The sequence below is a fragment of the Acanthaster planci genome, linkage group LG21, assembly GCF_054643075.1.
Source record: "Acanthaster planci isolate LZ-2023a linkage group LG21, COTS_SCS, whole genome shotgun sequence".
Taxonomy (NCBI): domain Eukaryota; kingdom Metazoa; phylum Echinodermata; class Asteroidea; order Valvatida; family Acanthasteridae; genus Acanthaster; species Acanthaster planci.
The window spans coordinates 3,910,707-3,925,491 of NC_141797.1; the positions used below are offsets into that span (position 1 = coordinate 3,910,707).

Here is a 14,785-nt window from a genome sequence, read left to right on the forward strand (position 1 = left end):
TTATCGAAATTAAAGAGTAATTTCTAATTTCACTAAGTTGAATGCAACAACTCAATGCCAATCCACAAGGAACATTAAAATTAACAGCATTAAGACCGTTCCTTAAAGTGGTTATTCTAATTTGTTAAATGTGTTTTCCAACATGAGTACCAGTAGGCCTACACATGTTGGGCTGTAATGCATTTTCCAGTCATGAAAGTTTTGGATTAACCTGATACTATTCATCAGAATTTGAAGCACTATATTACAGCTGATCATTCACATGCAATAGACACTAAGTCATTGAGGAATTTTCTCAGAAGCCACATTTGAAAATTTCTGAGCTTTTTTTACATAACATTTGGTCACCATTTAGTTGAAGAGCACATAAAGGCAATGTTTGGAATCAAGTATAAAGTGGTTAACTTGCAAAGTTGACTTTAATTCAAGTCCTACTCAAGGTGCCATTTTTTTACTTGAGACTTGACTTGAAGTAGTTGGCTTTTGACTTGACTTGCAGAATAATGACTTGGGATTTGATTTGCACTTGTTGACATAACTGTTATTAGACAAATGTAAGAAAACGGATACATCTAAGAGTTTCTTTGTGCAAGAGCAAACTGTTTTTAATATACTGATGTTTTATCATAAATATGAGGTCAGAACTGTTTTGCTAGCATCATTAAGTGCATTGTCAACTAAATATGCATGAAAAAGTATAGAAATATCATGTCAATGATGATGTCAGATAGACATGGAATTTGCCTTTTAATAAGAAAACTTAACTTGTAATACGACTTGGCCCCAGACAAAATGACTCCAGATTTGACAAAAATGACTTGGATACAACTTCGCACTTACATGTGCCCATTCCCAAATTCTTACCCTATTTAAAAGCAAAAAGCAAGTTGCATATGACCGTCTTCCTTGCACTGTATCAAACAACATTTTTCTAAACTACATGTGTATATTTCTAAGCTTACCGAACTGGGTTTTAAAGATACAAATAACTCACAATGTACAAACTAATGGAACAAATATTTTGGTGCCAACACTGGTGCATTTGGTACTCTGGAAATGAGTAAAGGCCTACATGAAGGTCAGTTTGTGTCAGATTACTGGACAAAAACAGGACTGTTGGCAAACTGTGACAATCAGATTCGTGGGGAGATGGGATTGAACATGAGATACGTATTACATATTCCAAGGGAAAATATACAGTCAGCTCTCGTAACAAAGATGCAAGGACCAGAAAAATTAATTTGTTATAACCAGGACTTCGTTAAAAAAGGAGTTGAAAAACAAAAAAGTACTGGAAGTAAAAAAATTCACACAATTTGCTGTTCATAATAGTATTTTGGTTTTGTTCTTTATATCGAGAGTAGACCGTATACAGTTAATGCTTTACTTAAGAAAGAGCACAGATTTATTTCCACAAGACAAGAAGCTTGTGCAAGCAGCTGTGTGGGTTTGTTATTACGTTGAGTGCAATCAAACACATTTGATGTTATAAAGAATTTGTTACAGAAGTTGCAAAGTTACAAACACATACGCGTGTGGTGCCAACGTAGTAATGGCTTCTAAATAAATTCCAGGTTTTCCATGGTTATGCCCATACCAAGTACTAGTGGCTAGTAGTAATGCTGACAACCATGGTATAATGAAGCCTGTGGCTTCCATAACAACATATTTCATTATTTCCAGATGCAGCCCACAGCTTTTGAATAGTGCTTCTTTTAGCAAATTTGTCCAGTTAGTAAGCTTTGTGATATGGGAACCAGCCAGCTCCTGGGGCTCAGTAAGCCAAAATTAATCATCGTCTTCCTCAGCTGCCCCGTCATCCTGTTCTTCTTCCCCCTTGGACTGAAGCAAAGCTGCTGGAGGAGGGGGCGGAGGAACAGGCAAAGGGAGACCTCCAGGCATCGCATTGGGTGGAGGGGGGAAGTTTGGAGGCATAGGGGGCGGTTTCATGCCCATAAGGGAAGGCAGTTGGGGCATACCTGGTGGGGGCACAGGTGGGGGTGGTATGTTGCCACTGGGAGCTGAGAACATGGCCGGGGGTGGGGGTGGAGGAATGGGTGGCATAGGGGGAGGATGCTCCTGGCCAGGGGGTCCTGGTGGTCCTGGAGGAGCCTGAGGGGGACCAGGTGGTCCCATCCCAGGAGGCGGCATAGGGGGCCTGGGAGGTGCTCCTTCAGATGTTGGGGGTTCAGACGGCCCACCCACTGGAGGGAAAGGTGGTCCTGCGAATGGGGGCGGAGGGCCTCGCATGGGTGGACCCTCCATGGGAGGACCCTGTTGGGGGCCACCCATTAGAGCTCTTGGAGGAGGCGGCCCACCCCTAGGTCCTTGGAATCCACCTGGTGGAGGTCCACGAGGGGGTGGGCCACCACGGAAGCCCTCTGGAGGAGGCGGGCCACCTTGGGGATGGGGAGGGGGACCACGCATCTCAGGACGAGGTGGTCCTTGGTTGGAGCGGTGATTATCCGGCATGGGGCCCCGAATACGAGGACCAGGTCCATCCCCACCACCTTGCATGGGCTTGGGTTCCATCTTGAAGTGGAACTGCAGGAAAAACTAATCAAGAATAAAAAGAGCAAGTAAAGCAATTTATTAACTCCACTTCCAAAGAATGTCACATACCTTTCTAACACTTCCTTAATCCCTGGAAGAAACTACCAGAATAATTGCTGAATTTTCAAAGGGCATCAATATCTACAAAAAGGACTGATGGAAAGGCTGTACCTCTGAAGCTTTCCAAACATCCTTGTTAATTTTAAAGATATGCTAGTGTAGTTTAAACTACTCTCAAATTAGTACAAAAGTCCTTCTAGCAAATGAAATGCTGTTAAAATGCTCGAACAGCAACCAAAACCCTAATACATTTCAGATATGATCCTGTAAATGCTGCCTAGCTACCAGACACACAGTTCTAATCTCGGAAAAACCCCTCACCTGCTTAGTCTCTTTATTCCAAGAAGTCCAAAACTTGGCCTCTGACTTGTCCACCTCTCTGCTTGGAACCTGAAAGCAAATAATTTCAATGACCAAAGTCTGCAGACCATTACATCATTCATGCAATCATTACAACAAGTTCTGCCTTTCAAAAAGTGCTCTTAATATTTTCCAAAAAGTAGGGAGCCTAACGTTTCAATCCAAGTAGAATCTTTCTCAAAGGTAAAAATAACAACTAGACAGAGAAAAATAAGCAAGCAAGGAATCAAAACATCAGGCCCTCCTACTTTTTTGATTTAGTATTTTAGGCCACTGTAGCCAGCAGGCAGTTTGCAGCAGGTTTTGTATTAGATGTCTTCTTAATATTTTTATGTCAGGAAAAAAAATTTATCTGATAACCTACAGTTATTTGTGCCTCAGAAAGTTTTCACACGACGGCTGTTTTTGCTATGACTGATGTCATGCACTCAGGAAACTTGCATGCTTGGCATCTTGATAGACTCAGCCCTATTGCTGAATAGTTGATGGTTAGCAATAAAGTTGAATACAGATACCTCAACAGACATGTAACTCAAAGGGTTAACTCAAATCTGAACACTCTGTATCCGGTTCACAAGTGATTTCATCATACATGCGCATGCATCACTGATTACAAGCTCCCATTGAATGGACACTCAAGTTACTCATTAACTTCCATTTCATGCTTGTGGGTAAACTCTATGCGCAAGAAGCGCAGATCAAACTGAAGTGACATCACACTTATGAACCAGATAGCTTAGCAATACAGGGGTGTGAATGGAACATTTAAAAAAGCTGAAAACTGCTGAAATTGCGAGCATGAGGCACAAAGCATACATGGCTTGGGATCCAGGGCCCAAAAAGGGCCCGTGGAAAAGTTTGAAATGTAAATGCTAAGTGGTGCATTATACAGCCACCTGGTGCGACCATTGGTCATTTTGGTCTTGCAATTTAGGGTATGCATATTTTCCATTTTTATTTTGTCTTCATATTTGGCTGAAATTCCTGAGGGTTAAAATGAGCTACATGTAGTAATAGGTACGTGTATACCAAAATTGCAAATATCAGGGGTTTTAGAGCAAGTTGACCTTTTTCCCACTTGATCTAACCATGTTTTCAAAATTTCAGTTCTTTAACCCTAACCCTCTAGGGTGTATGTAAAATCAAACTGAAATTGGAGCATTTGGGACTGCAAGGGCCAACCCTTTATGCAGAAAAAAATTATTTGGTAGCCTGGCTCCTAAAAAACTAGGCGCTAGAATTTTGATGGAAGTTTAGTGATCTATTGGCACCTAAAGGGAAAAATCTAAGTGCTAGCCCCTAAAGGGAAAAATCTAGGTGCCAGCACTTTCATGAAAGTTTAGTACTAAATTGGCCCCTGAAGGGAAACATTTAGGTGCCAGCACTTTCATGAAAGTTTAGTACTAAATTGGCCCCTGAGGGGAAACATCTAGGTGCCAGCACTTTCATGAAAGGTTAGTATTCAATTGGCCCCTGAAGGGAAAAATATTGTCTAGAGCCAAAAAGTGGAAAATAAAATTTGGCATATTCAACAAAAAAAGGCAAATCTGCTAAAAGTAGAGATTTCACACCCCTGGCAATACTGAACATGTAAGAAAACGTCCAAAGAAAAGCTATATAAATGTATGTCTGTGTGAAACCCTTACAAAGCATAAACATACTATCATTTGCCAATGCACAGAGATTTAAATTGCTGTGCTACTACATGTACTTCACACAAATTTTGTTCTGAAGATTTAACAAAATTCTCTGTTGTGTTTTGTTTTCTAATGGGACAAAGGTACTGTTTAGTAATGACACGTACCTTAAATGCTATGGTCTCATAGGGCTCTGCTGCAAACAAAAGGTATTGCCATCTCTTGTCTGGGGGCTCCACTCTCTGTTCATAAGCAGACATGAAGCGGTGTCGGGGCACTATACCCTCAGCTATCTCTGGGTAGTCAATCTTGAAGGAAAATAGCACAAATGCCTTTAACCCTCCTATGGTTTAACAGCACAGATATGCATGAATGCCAACAGTCACTCTTGTGCATGTGTTTTTATGTGGAACACAAATATGCACAGGTTCAATGTGTGTACAGTTGATTGCCAGCACAAAATGACACAGGCTCTTTTGTGTAGTCCTCTTGGTTTACTGCACAATGGTGCACATGAAACAGTGAGGCACAGCTGTTGGACAGTGCAATCTGATATTCGTGTGTAGGATAGTTGATGCAGTGCACAAAATGACACAGCTGTGCATCTTAGTGCAGCTGATTAATTGACCCAAAGAGTGACTTCAGCACTGATTATATTGTATGTGTGAATCCTAGCATTCACCGGTTCGAAGTCCCTTGTTTAAAATGAAAATGAGATCTTGCGTATATTCCAATGAACGCATAAGCACTCTCGAGTACAAAAAACAACATGCACTTGCGATGGTCAAGTATACACAATGGATGACCTAAGTAGTAGTCTACTCAATAGAGTACCTATTTTAAAAGCCTTTATAAATTGTGATCAAACTCTTCAAAATGAGTCACAAGAGTTACACGCTTCGTAGCTACAGACATTTACAATACACAATGTACACACATTAAAGAGGTAGGGAAAGAAAACTTTTTCCAAGAGGTGACAAGACCATCTTCCAAAATTACCATTAAAAAAAGGAACAGGTTTCCAAGTATGATTGAAAACACGTCCAAGAAATGGGCTTCTGCAAGTCTCTTTTTGCTGATTTCAGAAACACTCATTACATGTACATGAACATGTAATGATACCAGTATACCACTGACCCCAAAATGTCACAGGGAGATATGGCTGTAAACATGGTGCATTTTCACATGCAAGTCTCGTAGTAGAGGAATGTTCAAAATTCAGTGATCTTGCACGGTTCTTGCTCTCTACGTTGATTGTTTCATATATCAAGTTTAAGTGCATGATTTATTGTGCTTTGTCATAAAATAATATGTACCCCAGTCTTGTGCAATTTGAACAGGAGTCTTGTACACTCCTTCTTGGTTGTTACAGATAAACAATATCTGGATTTTTGGAGGACTCTTTTCAGTCCTTTGACAAATATCCAGTGTCTGCAAAAAGCACTTTGAATTTAGAAAAGAGATGCATAAGCCTCAGTGACTGCTTGTGTTGTGTTGCAGCTGCCAGTGTTCGGTGCTGTGCTGCTGGACCACGGCCATAGCAACCCTGCAATAATGACAGGTTATGTGCCGTCATCTTTGTTCATTGACAAGTAAATTCTAGGTACTTTCATAGGAATTGAATCCACTCACTTTAATGAGAAGAATCTAATACGTGTTTATCTTTTTTCTTTGACACATTGAAAATTGTAGACCCAGCAAACAAGTACGCACTTGGGTTGCTGTCTTTTTTCTAGAAGCTTCACATGTACATGTACACACATTCCAGGTAGCCCGTCACATGTACATGTACACACATTCAAGGTAGCCCGTGATTCAGCCTGAGATTCAGGTCTGGGTACCCCTATACTGACCATGTTAATCTCTGTGGCATCTGTTGTCACTACAAGTGCATATGTACATTATGTCACATCAGTTACGTCCCACTCCATCTTTAATGTCTCATACACTTTCATTTCCGAACAAATCTCACAATCATTTTGACCAGCTAAGAGTAAGATTCTAGGTTTATGCATCTTAGAGATTAATGTATAATATTGTGCATTTTCTACAAGTCATCAAAACTCTTTGTTTGAATGCATTTTGGCAGCAATGATGCCAGTTTACATGTATCTTTATGCATGCTTCATGCATGCCTCTTGTGCCTTTCTCCCTGTTACATCGTCAGCCAAACACACACAAAATTTGACCTTGCGGCCCAGTTGGTTATGGACAGATATTGCCTCTTTATTTCTCTCGTATTTATTTTCAAAAGATAAATTCATTGTATACTGATTTCTGGGAAGCTAGTCTACCTCCCAAACCCAGTCGCGATATTTGAAGCCTTTTGCCTACCTCTGTAACAGGAACATGAAATATTTTCGACCCACAAAAGATCCGTATTGGGTCTTTCGATTGATAAATGGTCTTTCTAAAATTAAAACAAAACTATAGAAAACAGGCGTTATTACTCATTTTGTGGGAGCTGGTAACAGTTTGTTTGTGGTTTCCTACCTGGAACAAAAGACTCTGTTGGCCCAAATTAGGATCCCGTTGCTTGGTTACTGAAAATAAACAATAAACAAGCTTTTCATTGCCAAAATAGAGCAAGGCTAAATCAAATGACTACAGCACGATCATGAGAGCAGTGCCAAGCTCCAGAAGATAAATTGTGGGTTTAAATTCACCTTCAAAGATATTAAAAAGGGTAAGTGGCATGAAGGCAACCCAACATCTGTAACTAGTTTAAGCTTATTCAAGTTGGTTTTTCAGTATTGAGAATAATGTGAAATTTTACAAAAGATCAATATGTTTAAAGAGTCAAAAACACAAACTGTCTGACTCCTGTTGAAACACAAACAATTACAATGATATTCATGTACAAACCTTGTAATGTATTAAAGACATGTCTAAACAAAAGGACAAAAGAATGAACCATTTTGGCTCTGGAGTGGTAGAGCTAAGCCAGACTTTATGCCCTTGGATGCTGCATAGCATTTCAATTCTTATGGTCATCAACTACATGTACATGTAGCTAGTGCTTGAATTCTGATGAATACCTTTGTAACCTGGGCGTCCAATCTTGACAAACTTTTTGATGTCCACCTTTGGTTTCTCCAGTAAGGCTGGTTGGGCAGGGGCATCCTTGGCTTCTTTTGCTGCTCTCCTTGCACTATTATCAAAAGGTTAACGTTTTAATTTCTTGGGCAGGTTTAATTGGAAACTTCTTAAATCCTCCAAATTCACTCTTGAGCCCAAAATCTACGGGTTTACTTACTACACACACCCGTTACTATTTGCATTTTGTAAAAGTAAGATATAACAGATGTAATCAGACCCTCTTTAAGACAGGCTAAAAAATTAACTACTCGCTCCTGTGCATTTTCTTGACTTGTGTGCATTCACATGTAAAACCACAGCATTTCCTTTTCTCTGAAACTGAGGGGACAATGCATTCAGCTGCAGAGATGATGAAAATTATCACTTTCTTGCACAGCAACATAATTATAAAGATGCTAAATTAAAAAAAATTTGAAAAGTGTGGCAGATCGCAATAGGCATAAATTCCAGGGTGTTCCTCAACCCCCCCCATTTTGACTTGGACAACCCATTCTATTACCCATAAATTAAGTGCTCCATTTTAAATGTTAGATTAGGGCACTTGAGCTTGCAATGTCATTATAAATGTACAGTAAACTCTCGAATAACTCGAAGTCAGTAAACTCAAGACTCTGCTTATCTCGAAGACATTCCTTACTCCTGCCAAAAGACTACGCTTCATGTACAAAAATACCTCTATAAACTCAAAATGCCCACACAACTACAGGTACATCCGCTTAACTTGAAGTTTTGAAGGGCCGATCCAAATAGCCTGCCACCAAATTACTGACAATGAGTGGAAAAAGAACACGGAGACTGTAATTATGAGTCATTTCTGTAAACCACACTTCTTCTTTTTGTGTGAGGACACAAGCTTGCATGCTGCCAGTGCCATTGTGATTGACTCATTGCGACCACAATATAAACAAATCCCAGCTTTCAATCAAGCCTGGTTGCCATCGTGGCCCAAGTGTAGCCCTCACGCATGCAAGCAAATTGTTGATTCTTTACGGTGGCTGTGTAACTGCAATGAAGGAAGCTTTGTGGATATCTTGGCTAAAGCATGGCTGCTGCCGCCTGCCCAACTGCAGCTCTAATGCACTGTCCACATGCTGACTGACATGTCTTCCCTCGAGGTGCTGGAAATGCTGTTTTGTGTTGTCAAATTTCACTTGAATTTTTTTTAAAAAGGAAAGGTAAAGGAATAAAAAGACAAACAAAAACATACAAATATTTGTTTTTTTTTTACACTTGAGCGTTTTGAAATGCAAAATTGTGTGCCCTCAGGCGATTACAAAGGAATGATCATGTGGCCAAACAGAAAAACCCCGGGCCCAGCCCCGGCCACAGCTAAGCGAGCAAGCACAGGGCTGTGCTCTTCGCACCATGGTGTGCACTGAACGAAAGAATTGTCACAAAAAAGGTTTTAGTGGTTATGTTTTATCAGTAGAATAGAAAATTTTATGTAAGAAAAACATGAAATCTCAGCAAAGTACTGATTTTTAGAAGAAATTAGTTCTTGGATATGAGGAAATAACCACTTATATGACATTTCCAAGAGCCACCACAGGGGCAAGTAGGGTTACTTGTGCACTGTGCGTGTATGTGTGGGCAAGACTTGGGAACGTTCGTTAACTCAAAATCCGGATAACTTGAATTTTTTATCCGTTCCCCTGAGGTTTGAGTTATCGAGAGTTTATTGTATTTACATACAATGTAACATGAACAGTGCCACTTTATGTAATGTGGTCTGCAGCCAGGCAAATTTAGGATTTTGGTCTCTCCAACCATTGCCCCACTTGCCAGCATGGATTTATACTGAGATGCAGATCATTCACACCCTTGCAGCTCAGGCATGCAGTTGGGAAGGCAAAAAAAGAGGCAATTCCAAGCTGCACAAGACTATGAACATACGTGTACACTAAAAGTAAAAAAAAAAGAAAAGAAAATGAAATGAGCTGGCCAGAGGACAAGTTGCATGCTTGGCAGTTCCATACTAGCACTGCCATAAGCACAGAAGGTGATCATAAGAACAAACAGAAGCATAACTACGACTTCACAGACCCCAGCTGTGCCCCTGATGGATCAGTCCAATACAAAACTGTGACTTACAGGTTAGACTGATGTTTTTTTCCCTGTGTGTGAGCCAAGTAGCTGCCTTCGTTGTTGTGAAGTGTCAAGCATAATTTGCACTCATAGGAGCCCAAGTGATTCTTCATGAAATAAGGATCCTGAGCAAAAGAAAATAACAAGCTGATGTAACAAGCTCATGTAAATGGGATAGAAATCTGCAATTCCTTAACTTTCCATTTGTTAATATACCAGTTTAAAATGCGCAGTACGCAAAATCCACACCTACAATACATCAGTGACTAAGTTTATAACAAACAAGGCTTTCAAATACAGGAATCCCTTCCATTTGTGGAATCTGTAATTGTTCTCCAACAGCCACTGGACACTTACCTTGTTCAGATCAATTGTTTCCAGGGCCAACTGTCTTAATCGTTCTCTACGATCTCTATTACTCTCAGACTCGGAGGCGACCCCACCCCCTCCTGTCTTGCCCCCTGCTCTATGTTGGAAGTCCATCTTGAAGACGACGCACTGTTGCCTTTACAAGGATTGTAAACGTGTCCCAATCAAGACACTTCAAGTAGTATGCACACAGCTAGAGTACAAGAAACAGTAAAAAGGATCAGTAACATTATAAACATTCAAAACTCACCCTAAACATAGACACTGCAAATGAGTATTATTAACCCTAACCCTCCGAAATCCTCCAAAATCCTTCGGGCAGTTTTGGAAAATTTTGGAGGATTGAGGGTGAATGGCAAAAGTACACGGCTTACTGCTAAGATGCCATGCATGGCAGTTGTGGGTTAGACCTTGTGTTGTTTTTGCTTAGTTATGCATGAATTCAGCCTGATATTTCTTTTGAATCATTCGCACTGCTCAAGAATGCCATTCACACTGCCTCAACATAATGACAGGAATTGCCGGAGGATTTTTTAAGAATTGAGGCAAGTAATATTTTCAAGAAATTTTGGAGGATTTCGGAAGATTGAGGGAGAATCTACTTTTTACACCCCCTAAATTGGAGGATTCTGGAGGACTGAGGAGGGTCCTTAGCCAAAATGGCCTAAGGAGTTAGGGTTAAAGGACCCATGCAATGGATTTTTCAGGACTCACTTTTTGCACATCTACTCTACTTCAATATACAAAAACTGTGTGAATTCCTTAAGGGGTTAAGTGTACTGAAAAGTTCTATTTTAACATTAAAATTTGCCAAGCTTTTCCTGAAAATTGAGTAATTGTGTTTGTGGTTTTAATGTACATGTAGCTTTTAGTGTCTGACTAGAAGTCCTAAACAATGTTTTACCAGGCTATAATTTGTCACATTCATAACCCAAGAACTTTTCTGTCATTTCCATTTTAAAGCTTCCCATACTGGGATACTATAAATCCTCAAAAATTGGCAAATTAAATCTTCACATTTAATTAATTAATTAGGGAAAGAGTATCATACACGGATGCCACTTGACACCCTGTGCACAAAAATTCAGGAGACTAGTCTGAAAAATTCTAAGTGTTTTGTAAGAGAGCGACTTCGTATTTTCCCTCCTAAATTGAACTTTTCTGGATGTTTTTGCTTTCTGATGAATAGGTCAGTGTAGGGAATAATTACCAGCGTGAATATGTGGAACTCTTCCCGCAATGAGTATGACTGCTAAGTGGCAATGGGGCAAAGTGGAAATGGGACGAAGTGACCAACACCTGACCGATAAGTCGGGACCAAACCATAATCTCGCGAGGATGCCAGAATATGCATAAGCCACTCAATCATGCAATGATGATGTCACTTTTGAGCTTTTTTAGATCACAGTTTGCAGATGACATCATTTTTTTATCGGCCAAAACCTTCAATACAAATTGCTCTGATTGACCAAATTTACAGGAAATATGCTACCCCAGATGAAACTTGCTTTTCATTTGGTATCTCTAAATGCGGATGGAGGAGATTTTTTGGTTAAATTTTGCACTGGAGGTGTTGAATTCGGTGGCCGGGTAAGTTCAATTCTGCTGATGAAAACGTTTACGTGAAAAAAATAAAGCTTTGCCGAAGTTTACTTTATGCATGAAAATGTTGCCGTTAAATATCTCCCTCGATTCACCGTGGCAGATTTCATGTTTACTGAGGCGATATTTCTAAAATAACGATCGAAAATAATTTTGCTATAGGCTCCAACAGTAAAGGCAACGGCGGCTATGTTGGCTGCTGGCATTTCAAATCTCGTTATTTTCCCAAACTCTTGCGTGAAAATAAAATCTCTATCATGTGACCTGATAAAAATGACGTCATTGCCGCTTTATTCAGGGGTGTGAGTGGCCACTTAAAATTAAAGCTGAAAACCGGTCGTGCTATTTAGCGTCAACAAGCATCAATACGCATAAGTAGCGTCAAGAAAGCGTCAACAACTTGAAAATATGCTCTGACGGTTTTAAAGTGGTTTTATCATATTTTATAAACTCTAACATGTTCCACTGTGTAAGACAAACAGGGAAGTTTATTCAAGATTCACACAGGAAAACAACAATTTTTGGCTATCTGCGGGGGCGCCATCTTACTTTTCTCTGTCGTCCATGCATAAACAAGATGGTGGCCGGTTTGGCTGCACAAGCAGAATTGACATGGTCACTGAAATTTCCACACTCAAACATCATTTTAAATAAATTTGATTGTAGTGAATATGATATGTAGATGCCCAGTCAATATTGTACATATAATTTTTTGGCATAAATACGCTTGAATAACTTGTTGACGCTTTGTTGATGCTAGAGAACTGTGATTTAGTTTGATTCTACCAAGATAATTATTCATGTTAAACCATTAATTTAATTATTCATATGAAACCATCAGATGCTGCCATCATTGCTTGAAGCGGAATATTAAAGAAACGCAAGTACCCTGAAGCAAGAGTTTCATGCTCATTTAGATGCTACTTGACGCTTAGTCCCACACGTAGGGCTGTAGTGGCTCTCTTATAATCTGTCTCTTATCTGTCGCCACCACAGCCCTACTTCAAGGCATGTCTTTAATGCCTGAATAAACTGCAGGATAGTCACAAAATTTGAATCCTAATATCTTCTGCAAATGACTCGACAATTTTACTTACACCGGCGTATTCCTTAGAGTTTGGACTTTTATAAGAGCACCCTAAAGCTTTCCCAAAACGTATATTTTCCAATGTATGGCACCTTGAAGAACTCGGCCTGTGAAATTTATTTGCTGACCTTGGGTGGCGCCAAGTCAAGGCATTAAAGACATGCCTTGAAGTAGGGCTGTGGTGGCGACAGATTGTAAAAGAGAGCCACTACAGCCCTATGTGTGGAGCTACTTGATGCTTGACGCTAAAATTAACATGACCCCTGAAAACAGCTAGCAAAAGGCTGAAACATAAAACGTTCCCATACTTTTGTACACACCAGGTGCACACGTATAAAGTTGAAATTCAGGGTAAACATCTGCACAAAAATGCTGAAATCAGCTAAAAGCTGAATTCTCACACCCTGTTAATAACTGAGAGTGGCTTGAATACGCGACATAAGCAGAAACCAGGGACTTCACTAAATCGTGGTTTGGTCCCCGACATGACCGATGCCCTTGAATTACCCCCAGAGCTGTGGGGTCTGACGTCCGCTCCGCTGCCACCACAGTTCTGGGGGTACGCTTTGAGAACTGGTTACTCGCATGGTTACTTTTCCGGAAACCGATCCAGAACGAGAAAAAGTGTCACCACTTTCGTTGTCCCTGTACATCCGAAATAAAAGTTTAAAATTTGAAACTGATTTGGTGGTATCTCTATCACACAAGGTGGGCAGTGACCACATTTCACTGGAATTTGAAGATTTTTGTAGAGCTGTAATCTGACTGAATAATTTTCGCGATCTTGAACTGGGAAATGACTGTATTCTGTGAAGAGATCTCACTGGTCGAGTTGTCTCTCTGTCAAAGTCGAGTCGTCCTAATGGACAATTTGGCAAACGGTCGAGTTGTCTCAACTGTTGAGTTGTCCGAAGTCGAGTTGGCAAATGGTCGAGCTGTCCGACATCCCTTGAAGCCGGTCATGCTATTCAGCGTCAACAAGCGTCAACACATACCGGTATGCTACAACTAACTAGCCTCAACAAAGTGTCAACAACTCAAAAGTACCCCTCTAAAAATTTAAAAGTGGTTTTATCATCCTACCACTGTGTAAAAGAAACATCGAATTTGCTTCCAGATTCATGCAGAAAAACAAAACTTTTTCGCGATGTATGGAGGCCGCCATCTTTCTTTACTCTACCGGCCACGCGAAAACAAGATGGCGGCTGGTTGGGCTGCATGAACATGGAGCTATATTATGCAATCACATGTATGAAGCCAAACCACGGTTCACAACCATGTTCAAGTGTGAAATTAGGCTCCTTTAACATTCAGGCTTTATTTTCCTTAAAATAACTCTCCACACTCAGATATTGAATTTGATATGTACTGGGAGCCCTACTATTTACTAATATTGCAAATATAAAATATTTGCATAAAAATGCTTGAATTTTTGTTGACGCTTGTTGACATGACGCTATGACTCCTAGCGAAAATCACTCCTTGAACCAACCCCATGCTTGCCGGGCTGACTATCAACCAGCCAGCCTGGCATTCCCGGCAGCATGCAGGTGAGCCATATATCCCTAAACTAGTAAAACTTAATAATCAGCACACAAACCAATTTTAATTTACGTTCGAGACAAAATTCACTGTACAGTACATTCAATCTGCTCAAAGGTTCTGTTTTCACCCAAATATTTACCGTTTTGTCGAAACAACGTTTGAAGAACGAACGTACAGCCTGCAGTAGCAACGGGTGTCGATCACTTCGCCCCATCTCCACCTCGCCCCATGCCATTCGCCCCATTTCCACTTCGCCCCATCCCTACTTTGCCCCATTTCCACTTCTCCCCATTCCCACTTCGCCCATTGTTTATCGTTCATTCTGTTCTTCAGTAACAAAGGCATAGGCCTAGATGGAACAATTAAAAACATTGACGTTTATAATCCA

At 40.4% G+C, this 14,785-nt stretch overlaps 1 protein-coding gene across 1 annotated transcript; it reads right to left on the bottom strand.

Annotated features, from left to right (window-relative positions):
• Positions 1–127: 127 nt before the first annotated feature.
• Positions 128–14,647, bottom strand: sf3a2 (splicing factor 3a subunit 2). Its single transcript, XM_022239262.2, has 8 exons — positions 14,537–14,647; positions 10,152–10,356; positions 9,801–9,919; positions 7,649–7,761; positions 7,104–7,153; positions 4,778–4,918; positions 2,935–3,003; positions 128–2,556 (listed from the first exon to the last, which is right to left on the bottom strand). Exons 2-8 carry the CDS (start codon positions 10,275–10,277, stop codon positions 1,789–1,791), a joined length of 1,386 nt encoding a protein of 461 aa, XP_022094954.1. The 5' UTR covers positions 10,278–10,356; positions 14,537–14,647; the 3' UTR covers positions 128–1,788.
• Positions 14,648–14,785: the final 138 nt, after the last annotated feature.

Excerpts from the sequence above, each read along its gene's own strand:
- sf3a2 (XM_022239262.2), bottom strand. The coding sequence starts at position 10,277 with ATGGACTTCCAACATAGAGCAGGGGGCAAGACAGGAGGGGGTGGGGTC. Across the intron at positions 7,762-9,800 it reads AAAAAACATCAGTCTAACCT|TGCAAGGAGAGCAGCAAAAG; the intron begins GTAAGTCACAGT and ends TTTTGATAATAG. Across the intron at positions 7,154-7,648 it reads TGGACGCCCAGGTTACAAAG|TAACCAAGCAACGGGATCCT; the intron begins GTATTCATCAGA and ends GTTTATTTTCAG.